Source organism: Octopus bimaculoides, chromosome 11 (genome assembly GCF_001194135.2).
Source record: "Octopus bimaculoides isolate UCB-OBI-ISO-001 chromosome 11, ASM119413v2, whole genome shotgun sequence".
In the NCBI taxonomy this organism is placed as follows: Eukaryota; Metazoa; Mollusca; class Cephalopoda; order Octopoda; family Octopodidae; genus Octopus; species Octopus bimaculoides.
Genome location: NC_068991.1, coordinates 21640467 through 21652608, shown reverse-complemented (window position 1 = coordinate 21652608; position 12142 = coordinate 21640467). Strand labels below are relative to the sequence as shown.

General features: G+C 36.3%; 1 protein-coding gene across 1 annotated transcript in view; it reads right to left on the bottom strand.

The window, feature by feature from the left end:
• LOC106878227 (neurogenic locus notch homolog protein 2) overlaps nt 1–12142 on the bottom strand; it is a 61347-nt gene that overhangs the window by 11298 nt on the left and 37907 nt on the right. The window contains exons 11-16 of the mRNA XM_052971673.1: nt 11862–12064; nt 8975–9400; nt 6634–6750; nt 5165–5281; nt 2675–2718; nt 499–652 (exon numbers count right to left, since the gene is read on the bottom strand). Of these exons, the coding sequence (XP_052827633.1) occupies nt 499–652; nt 2675–2718; nt 5165–5281; nt 6634–6750; nt 8975–9400; nt 11862–12064 (1061 nt within the window). The remainder of the gene's footprint in view (nt 1–498; nt 653–2674; nt 2719–5164; nt 5282–6633; nt 6751–8974; nt 9401–11861; nt 12065–12142) is intronic.

The window sequence follows — 12142 nt, the reverse complement described above, 5'->3', positions numbered from 1 at the left end:
ATATATACACACACATATACATATATATTTATATGATGAGCTTCTTTCAGTTTCTGTCCACCAAATCCACTCATAAGGCTTTAGTCAACCTGAGGCTATGGTAGAGGACATTTGCCGAAGGTGCCACACAGTGGGACTGAACCCAGAACCATGTGGCTGACTAGCAAACATCTTACCACACAGCCAAAAAAATTTTCATGACGTTAAAAATTTGTTTTTTTTTTAAAAAATAATTTTGTCAGCAGCCATAAGTTTTACAAAGATTCCAAGACTGATGGTGGGGGGTAGTGGTAGTGGTTATTGTAGTGATATTGGTTGTAGTGCTGGTGTTGGAATTGTTGTTGTTGTTAGTAGTGGTAGGGATGTTAGTCGTGGTGCATCAATTTTAACTCTATTGGACAGTTAGGATTGATACAGTTGATAATCAAAATTAAATTAAGTAGAAAGAAGGCTACCAATGGGAAAATATTTGTAGTAAAGAGTGGAAAACACACTGACCTTTCATACATTTGCAAATGTACCCATTAATTTTGTCAATACATATACCACCATTCTGACATGGGTTGCTTAAGCATTCATTAATGTTCACTTCACATCTGTGGCCTGTGAATCCTTCTTGGCAATCACATTTGTATTCGGACATGCTCAGCTCCTGATACAGTTTCCAAGTAAAAAAAAAATTGAAAAAGAAAAGAAATATAAGGATACATAGGATGAAAAGGAAAACAAAATAATCATGATAAAATAATGTTCACCACCACCACCACCACCACCACCACCAAAACCACTGCCACCACTGGTGCTGCTGCCCCCCACCCCACCACCACATCATTGTTTTTTGAGGCAGATTTTCTATAGCCAGATGCCTTCCCTGCTGGCAGTGTACTGGAAATAAATGGCATTCATTTACAAGAATCACATGATGTAAAGACTAGTAGATACAAATATACACACACTTACACCCACACACTTACACACACACACACACACACACACACACACACACACACACACACACACATATATCTGTGTGGAAATGTAAAGCACTTCTGGTGATGCCATGTAAAAGCACCTGTGCAGCATCATGTAAAAACTCCCATGTGGTGCCAAATAAAAGGGTTCATGCAGTGCCATGTAAAAGTGCCTGCACAGTGTCTCATCAAAGCGCCTATATGGTGCGACGTAAAAGCACCAAGCAACTCTGTAAAGTAGTTGGCATTAGAAAGGGCATCGAACTGAGGAGACCATGCCAAATCAGACTGGAGTCAGGTGCAGCCCCTCAGCTTACCAGCTCTGGTCAAACCATCCAACCCTTGGTAGCATGGACAACAGACATTAAATGATATATATATATGCAGCAGGCTTCTTACCACTTGCAAGGATTTGATGAACTTTAGGTTATAGCAGAAGACACTTGCCTAATGTGCCATGCAGTAGGACTGAACTAGAAACCATGTCATTGCAAAGCAAACTTCTTAACCACACAACCACACAACCACACTTACACCTATATATGTAAATGTTAGAAAGTAACCTGGACATCTCTGTTAGTCAGGTTTGATAATTTATTTTCATTACAGGCCTGAGCAATTTTTTTTTTATAAAAGATCCACAATTACTAATACATATAAATCTCCTTCTTCAGCACGACCAATTTTCTCCAAAGGAAAGGTTGCTACTTTAGGGTCAATACAGTTTGGCCCCAATGTCTTCTGGCAAGTGTTTCTGTCTGACTGTAAAGAGCCAGAACAGATACTGATTGCAAGGCATCTCATCCAGTGCTCTAACAATTCTGCCAGCCTACTGCCAGTGATTAGCACTATCATATTGACCCCAAAAGAATATAAAGACAAAGTTGACCTTAACAGGATTTGAACTTAGAGTGCTGAAAGTAGGAACAGATATTCCTTTCTATTATAGGTACAAGGCCTGACATTTTGAGGGAGGAGGCAAGTTGATTACATTAACCCTAGTACTCAAATGATACTTTTTTTTTTATTAATCTCAAAAAACGAGAGGCAAACTTGGCCTTAGTAGAACTTGAACTCAAAACATGAAGTTGGAATAAATACTGTTAAGCATTTTGTTTGGCGTGTTAATGTTTCTGCCAGTTTGCTGTCTTCTGTTAGGACAAATATTGTGAGACATTTTATTTAATGCTTTTGATACCTCTGCGAAATCACTACTGTAATAAAGTCTTCTACAGACAAATATATAACTTCTGATTTATAGGAGAGACCGAGTCACAATACCAGTGTTCTCAGAGTCATTTCTCTCAATAATTTCTGGAAATTGTGTGAACATTGAAGATTTTAAAATGGTTTCAACTTTATTTCACAAATATCAGTTCTAGATTTCCTGACAATTGTTGTTTTAGGTAGTTTCAGAAATATTGGAAAAATTTAATGTAAAAATGGAGGAATAATAATAATTAATTGCTTCAAATTTTGGCACAAAGCCAGCAATTGCATTCAAATATATGTATGTATGTGTGCCTGTACCGGTAGCATTCTTTTGTATCTCTCTCTCTCTCTATCACACATGCACTTTTACCATCCCCTTTCCACAGCTCTACAGATTTTTTACCCCACAGGAGTTAAGTATGATAGACAACAATAAATTGCTTATTATTGGTAGAATATTGATAAAGAAAACTGTTTATAATGGTTCTCACCTTACATGTTCCTCCATTGAAACATTTGTTGTGGCAAATCTTCTCTGGAATAGAAACCACAATCATATATATTATTTATGTTAAGATAGGTTTGGTAGATGTAAGTGATTCCTTTTACAACTTAATTAGTATAGAATGTAGGCATAGGTAACGATGGCAGGTGACTGTAACATCCAACTCCAAAAATGAAAAAAAGAATTAATAAATAGAGATAAAATGAAAGCATAAATTTTATAAAAAGGATTAAGTAAAAGTCAAGGGAGCTGTGTTGCCTCTACTGTTAGCAACTAAGTGCTTCTCTCTTCATGTGAAAAGCTCATGATCTTTAGATTATGCGATTGATCCTTGAAACAAGGCAGGACATTTCATGTTGCTCCAGTACACTCAAATGAAAATGAATACTATTGGTACCTAGGGGTTAGTCCTGTGACAGACAAGTATTCCATTCAGAGCCTAAATATACTGAAAATTTGGATAAGCTCTGGCCTCATGAATTTGAATATTTGAGGTGAAAAGAGAAAAAGAGTATGTGTAAGAAGTATGATGGTGTATGATTGGACCGCATGAATCTGAATTTAATGTGTGAAGATCTGTGACAACTGGGGTGATATGAGGTTGGCCTGAATCACAGGATGTGTAATGCTTATTAATCAGAGGTGTAACACAAATAAATTTACAGTGATTAGATATTACGAAAGATTAATCATTCTGTCAGGGAAAGAGGACTGTGAGAGTATGAATATGTCATGTTTGAACACTGAATCCCTTGTGAAAATGTACCATATGTTGTTGGTAAAGTAGACCCAGGGAACAAAATGGCTGAATGAAACATTTTGGAATGCAGGATAGGACATATATAAGACAGAAACTCAAGACAAATAGCAATATGCTATACTGAAGACCTATCTAATATGTCAACATTAAGAAAAAAATCATTAAAACATTGATGATGATACAGTTAATGATGATGATGATGATGATGATGAAATGTGCAGCAAGGATATAGGAATGAAATTCGGTATCTCAAAGTGTACGGTGCTTACTTTGAAGTGAGGGAAAAGAGTAAATTGTAGGGGCATAGAATTGCCAAATGGAGAGAGAATGAAAGACATGGATGATGATGGGTACAAGTACCTCAGGATCTGGAGCTGGACAATATCTTGCACAAAGAAATGAAAAACAAGGTCATCATTGCATATTTCAAGCATCTTAAACTTCTCTTGAAATCAAAGCTCAACTCAAGGAACCTTGTGACTGCCATCAACATATGGGCTGTTGCTGTAGTCTGCTATAGTGCACCCATCCTGAAATGGACACAACACACTAACTGAAAGACAATGACAATGCATGGTTCCCTCCACCCTAAGGCAAATGTCCACAGGCTCTACATGAAGAGAGGTAACGGTGGATATGGGCTGATTAACATACGGGAGTGCATCAAGGAAGAAAGATGGCAGAATATTTGGTAAACAACAAACAAGACCTGCTGCAGTACGCTGCTAAAGCAGAAGGAGTTAACAAAAATGGACTTGAGAAGTGTTCATGAATTCCGAACAAGAACAGCCAACGAGAGAAAAGAAACCCTACTCTGTAGATCACCAAGAAAAAAATGCTTTCTAATTGATGTATCAATACCAAAAGATGACAATGTTTCTCTGAAAGAAACAGAGAAACTTTCAAAATACAAAGACCAGGAAATAGAGGTAACTTGAATGTGCAGCCTAAAAACAGAAACAATTCCCTTAATAGTAGGCGCATTAGGTATGATAAAAAAAAACAACATTCAGACAAACACATAACAAAAACACCAGGACTTACAAGTATATATAACAAGCTCCATTGCCTCACTCTGGTACAGTTTTTATGGCTGGATGCCTTTCCTAATGCCAACAACTTTACAGTATGTACTGAGTGCTTTTTTTTGTGCCATCAGCTCTAGTGATGTTGCAAAGCCAGTTACAAAACTACAAACCATGAGAGAGGCAGCTTTAAACTAGGAGTTGAGGGGTTAAGGTATGGGAGAAGGGGCCAGAGCAGAACAGTGGGGGCTATTTGGCAGCTCACATTTTAGAAAAGAGACTGTTAGAGGGAATTGGGGTGGAGCAGTATGTAAAGATAGACTTAGATATACACATACAATACACACACACATACATACACATACACACACACACACACATGCATAAGTGTGTGTGTGTGTGCGCGTGTGTGTAGACATACACTTATCTCCAGAGACATAGATCATCATTCAGCCTTTGATATCGAACCTTCTGTTTACAAGATCTTGTTAGAGAGCTTTTGGCCTCGACACAGGCAAAAGCATATTCTCTCTCACTCTCTCTCTCTCTTTATTTTTTCTTTCTTTCTTTATCACCTTCACACTTACACATACAAACCATGTGTAAGTTTTTTTTTAAAAACACAAAAACAAAAAAAAAAACATGAATCAAGAATACACTGTGAAGATGGTTAGGAAAATGATTTAGTTACCTTTCTCACAGCGAGCACCATAATAACCAGTCTGACATTTGCATTTGAAAGTACCAGGAACACCTTCTTCACAGAAGCCACCATTATAACATGGGTCATCGAGACATTCATTGATATCTATTAACAGTAGAATTAGAGAAGTTCTAAATGGTTAAAAACTATAAAATATTTGTGTTGTGTTAAACAGAAACATATACTGTCTCCGTTTAATATAACACATAGATACATAAGCACATGTACACATGATCATCATAATCATCATAATCATTATAATCATTATTATCATCATTATCATCATTATCATCATCATCATCACCATCATCATCATTATCATCTTTATCTTTCTTTTAACATCCACTGTATAGGTTAGATAAAATTCCTTGAAGCAAATTCTTTGTGGCTGGATGCACTTCCTGTTACCAATTCTTACCTACTTCCAAGCAAAAGAGCATTGCCTCTGGTCATTGAACATGAATGACTAAATGGCCTGGCATATTTTCATGGAAGACTGCAAACATATGACACTGTTTTTGTAAGAATGGTGGCTTTGTTTACAATCAGTGCATGATGCCAAAAACAAGGAGACACAAGCACACTAACATGCATACATACGCATGTACATCCATACATGTGTATATATATATATATATATATATATATATATATATATATATATATATATATATATATATATATATATATAATTTGTAGAAAGACATAAATCCAGAGAAGAAGCACACTCTAATTTGTAGAGCAGTTAATATTTTAATGGGGGAGGCTGGTTCATGGGGTTACCCAAAGTTTCCTGTCCATAAGGGGTTTGGCTTTATGGTGTATTGTCACACCCCAAAACTCTTGGCCTAAGACCTCTTTCAAAATATAGAGGAGGAAAAGCCTTGCTAAAAAGGTAAACAATAGATGATTATCTCCCTTTGCCATTGGCTATCAAGTTCTGGCAGCGCCACTATCTTGCAGTCACGAAGGTAAACGATTGTCTCCCTTCAGTCTTGGCTATCGACTTCTGGCTGTGCCATCACCTTGCAAACCAAACCAAGGTGTTTGGATTATCCAGGCAGGAAAGAGAACATGATTAAGAGGTTTAAGATAATGTGTCCCATTTTGTGAATTTTGGGGATGAAGTAGATGGTGAAGGTTCAGGGTGTGTTTATAAGGAGGTTAGTGGCTTAAGGTGGAAATGAACTAGAAGAGATAAGTTCATGCACAGTAGTGGGCACTTGCTTCTGGTTGTGGGTCATGAGATCATTTGGTATCTAATTGGGCAGAGTGCTTCTTGCCTCTACAAATCGGTTTCCCAACCTATGCATGCATGCATGCACGCATACATGCATACATACACACATACATACATACATACATGCATGCATGCATGCATGTATGTATGCCTATATGAACATAATCACCATCATTATTGTCCAAATGATAGGAAAAATTAGTAGAACATGACTCACCATTATAGCATAAATCTCCATTGAAACCATTTTGACACAGACATTTGAAGTTTCCAGGTTCTTCTTCCCAGCAAGTACCATTGTTTAGACATGGACGAGAATCACATTCTTTGATATCTTGAAATTAAAAAGAATATGTCTATGATCTTCATTTTAATATATTTATTATCATCACTTTTCCAAGCTTGAATGGGTTGAATGGAATCCACTGAGGAAAATTTTCTATGGTTGAATGCTAATCCTGTTGCCACCCTCCACTTGTTACCAAGCAGGGTAATGACCAGACATGCTGACACAGTATATTGGAAATGAATAACATTGCTTATAGAAGAGTGACATTCATTTACAACTGTTACATGATGCACAAACATGTACACACATACACACATACACACACACATACATACATACATACATGCATACATACACTTTTAATAAACAAAGTGTACTGTCTGAAGTAAGAAAACAATGTGGAAACCTTCTGACAGTATGGCTTGTCTATAAGAAGGCATTTGACTCTGTCCCTCATTCATGGCTGTTGAAGTGCGTACGTCTGGCAAAAGTGCCTACTACCTTAGTTGCTGCTATAGAGAGACTCACAAAGACATGGACAACTATTCTTACCCTTACAGCTGAGAACAGAATAATTGTGTCTGACAGTATAGGCATTCCAAAGAGAATATTCCTGGGAGATAATCTATCTGTACTTTTTTCCATTTTAGCACTGAATCCATTATCGTTCCTACTGAAGAAAACAAATGGTTACATGCTAGGATCTCCAACTGCTAGAAATGTCTGTGTAACTTACAATTTCTATGTAGACGACCTGAAGATTTATGCACAAAGTGTTAATGCCAAAAACAACTGGAATTAATAGCAACATTTTCAAGTGATACAGGTATGGAATTTGGTCAAAAGAAATATTCATATTTGGTTATAGAACGAGGAAAGTCAGTGTCCCAAACCCCAAACCCACATCGCATTTTGAAGGCTGTGCATTTTCAATCCAGGAACTGGAGATTTCCACAAAGTACCTGGTGAACAAGAGACAGTGATGCCCCTGTAATCTCAAAGTACAACTGCATGTGTAAGCTATGTCAAGTTTTACACATGTGATTAGCAGCTGCCCTAAAATGTCATCACAGTACTACCTCCCTATGTGGCACAATGTTGCTAAAGCAATTTACAGTGCTATCCGCAAAAAAGACTGTCCTGAAATAAACTTAGAAAATCCCTTTGTTATGGAACATATTCATAAACACCAACTCAATAAATATTGGTGGAATATTCCCATCAAAACTTCTGTCAAATGTTAACATAACAGACTGGACACTATTGTTTGGGATTGAGGGACAAAGGTATGTACCATCATAGAGGTCAGCTGCCTTGCTGATATAAATAAACTTTGAAAATCAAAGAAAAAGAGGATATCTATGGATAACTGCCTCCAAACCTCCAGCTTGTATATACTGACTATGAATTCATATTCATACCAATAATAATTGGAGCATTAGGTTTTGTTAGTAAATGTTTAAAAGAGAATCTGGATAAACTGGGATTTTCTTGAAAGAGAAATCGATTGGCTAATTCGTACATTACAAGTGCAATCTGTGAGTAAAATTATGCAAGACTTTTCTCAAGTTCCAAATGTGAATATATCTATGTTAACTACATCCCAAAAATAAAGCCTTCTATCTTTGTTGGAAACCGGCTCCCTCCTCAGTGGAAGATTTATAATAAAAAATAAAAGAGACACATGCATACATACATACATACATACATACATACATACATACGAACATACATACATACATATGTATGTAGTTTACAGTTGTTTTATACATAGGATCAGTGAAAAAAGTACTTCATTCAGTGTGAGATAAATATCATTTAATGTGCACAATTTGTAAAAGAGCTAATAATAGTTCCAAGCTTTAGAAAAGCAATAAACTGGCAGGTTTATATAACATGCCATGTATCTCCAAACAATCATTCAGGTTCAGTGCATATCATTTGATGTATTTAAAACCAGGATACTGTTCTATGAGAAGACATAAGAAAAAAATAAGAAAAAATGTAAAGAAGGCTGATGCTATCCAATCTGGAGCAGGTGATGCCTTCCAGTGCAACAAAAGAAACTTGTCCATGTGCTTGCATTTGCTAAAAATTTCAGATCTGGAATTAAATAGTGTAGTGGAATTCTTGGACCTAAAAAGAATGAGCAATCTTTCAGTTATGCATAACTTGCATCTTCTTTGATGTGTATGTGTGTATGTGCATGTACATGTGTGTGTTTAAGTGTGTATGCATAAGTCAATAGGTTAGGTATAAACATACTCACCAGTTTCACAATTTTTCCCTGTAAATCCTGTGTCATTACAAAGGCACTCATACCCGCCAAGGCCCACCTGGCGACATATACCATTTAGACAAGGGTGGCTGGCACACTCATTGATGTCAAACTCACATTGCTTTCCCTGGGTGCCATTTCTACAGTGGCACAGATAGTTTCCCCTTGGTCTTGTCTCACACTTGCCACCATTACGACATGGTGCTGAACGACAAGCATCATCCTTTTTTTCACAGTAGACACCCTGGAAACCAATTGGACAGCTGCAGAATACAAATCCAGGCTCTGTGTTTGCGCAGGTACCACCATTTTTGCATGGGTGTGACGCACATTCATCAATTTTGGTTTCACATAACTTCCCTGTGTAGCCACGAATACAGAAGCAATCAAAGAATCCACGTCTGCTTTGAACACATGCTGTGTGAAAGAAAAACATACATATATGATAATTAGGTTTGTGTGTGTGTATGTGTGTGTGTGTGTGTGTGTGTGTGTAATGGTGAGCAAACTGAAACTTTGAAGTCACTACCAACGTTTTCCTTTTAAAAGTTAACTAATATGTATCCTATTAAAAAATTCTGAGTTTAATGTTAAACCATATCCATTACTTGCTGAAATATGGAAGGAACCTCTTTTACATTGAAGGGAAACTGCTTAAATTTAAATAAGCCACAGTGTGTATTAATGGCTAATAAGTGTGAGCATTCTTCCTCTTGGATTTGTGAATATGCCTCCAAGAGGTCTAATTTTGAGAAGAATTTCACTCCATTCAATTTTGCCAACACTTCCTCAGTACTCGGCAATGGGTAGTTCTGTGAGATTAAGCAATCATTCTATTGGTATTTTCTATAGTACAACTTGAAGGAGTTTGAAACATAATCTGGTGAGAACATCTTTTCAGTACTTTTTGATGACTTACTATTCATTAAATGTAGCATTTGTTACTGCAATAGTAATTGTTGCTGTTGTTCTTCTTTCAGCTGTTGTTGCTATTTTTGCAACTCGAGCAAACCGGCCGACAATTCTTTCATAAATTTACAATTTTGTATATCATAAAATTCACACAAAATACTTTTGTGAGTTTCGTAACTCTTTGTGAGTTCGTTTAATCCTCATGAGTTTATTAATTTGTCGTAAGTTTGTTAATTCCTTGTCACCACTGTTGTAATCCTCTGTCGGATTGTTATCATGCCCACTCTGGTATAGCAGTATAGTTAGTGAGACCAGTAAAGACACGACTGTCTATCTATGACTACTTCACAGACACTGACACTCTTATGACTTCCTACTTCACAGTATTTATAATGACTAGTACATACTGCTCATCACAGGGGAGAGGTATTCCATTATTACTATTATCCCCATAACACCTTTCTAAGTTCTTTTTGATTTTATTTGAATGTACAGTTTTGATTAAATGACAGGATTTCAAAAGAATTTTTTGAAATTCCTTACTTGTGTTCAATATAATGATATAAGGTTTTCAAATATGCTGATTTACACTGTGGAATTTCCACAGTACTGCTAGAATTGCAGAATTTCTAATGTGAATAGATGGCATAACAGTTAACCAATGCTTAGTACTCCATATAAATCCATGTGTATCCAAATTCCAGTCATGTATTAAACAAATTGTCCTCCAGTTTACTTATGATATTTTATACATTTGACTAATTTACAGAGTGTATATCTGAGAGCAGAGTAAAACAATAGATTTAGGTTGTCTTTATATCATAACATCATAAATTACATAATCTTTACCCATGTTTCACTAACAAATACTTGGATCTTATGTAATAATCATTACATAGATATTTGCATGATCACATTGAAATGCCTGGTCTTCAGAAAATAGTAACTTAACCCATCCTAACTAGCTAACTCAAAGAAACACGTGATGGTGATTACTGTTATATCTGATCCAACTACATCTCATATAAACTGTGAACTATCTTACTTATGTAAGTATCTTTCTTTGTTGTTTGTAGTAACAACAACATTTAGTTACTAATGAGAAAAATAAATACTTTTGCATTTAAAATCTCCATAGAATTTGCTTTCATTTCATCCATATCAACTTGATACCAAATTGTAATACTGTTCACACATCCAGAGAAACATCTTACTGCTACAGTGATGACCCTGACATAGAAATATCTAATTGTAACATACTAATCCAGGATGGTTGATTGATGGAGCTTTTAGAGGGTCAGGCATGATATTTTGCTATAGCTGTTTTATGTAATTACATTTTGAGGACAATACCTGTGGTGACACTAGTGCAAAGCTATATTGGCCGAATTTAGTAACTATTTCCATGGATAAATAGGTGACATGGAGAGAAGAGACTTGCCATATGGACAACTGGAATCTTCCTCAAAAAGAGTCTTGCTCAGGTCTGTACATACATGCATGTTTAAGATAGATTGATGGAGGCCTTATGTGATGGGGAGAAAATGAAGGTGTAAGGTAAGGAATAATTATCTATGAAACGAATTATGTGTGCAATTTGATTATATGAGGTTTCTTTATGAGAATAAAACAAGAGAAATTGTGTAAAAAAGGAAGATAACCAAACAAAAGGAGGAAAAGATATCTAGAGCTAAAGAGAGACTGAAAGAGGAACAGAAAGAGGAAGAGAAAAAGGGGAACAGTAAGGCATGAGAAGACATGCAAGAGAGAGAGAGAGAGAGAGAGAGAGAGAGAGAGAGAGGGGGGGAGAGACAGAGAGACAGAAAGACAGACAGACAGACAGAGAGGCAGAGAAGAGAGAGAAGAGAGAGGAATATTATACAAACTGGAAGGTAGACAATTTGGTTGGTTCACGTTGGGGAGAACAAACAGATAAACAGCTAAACAACTAAAGTAAACAACTTACTTCCAGAATTTAGGCAAGGTTGCCCCTCACATTCATTGATGTCAATATTACAGAATGTTCCAGTTAGACCTTGTGGACATGTACATTTGAAGGAACCAATACGATCTTCACTGCAGGTTCCACCATTTTGACAAGGGAAAGATGAACATTCATTCAAATCCATTTCACAGTTTTTTCCAGTATATCCAACTTGGCAGACACATCTGTAAAATTGCATAGGGGTGTGTGTGTGAATTTATATATATATAAATATATATAAATATTTATATATATTTATATAT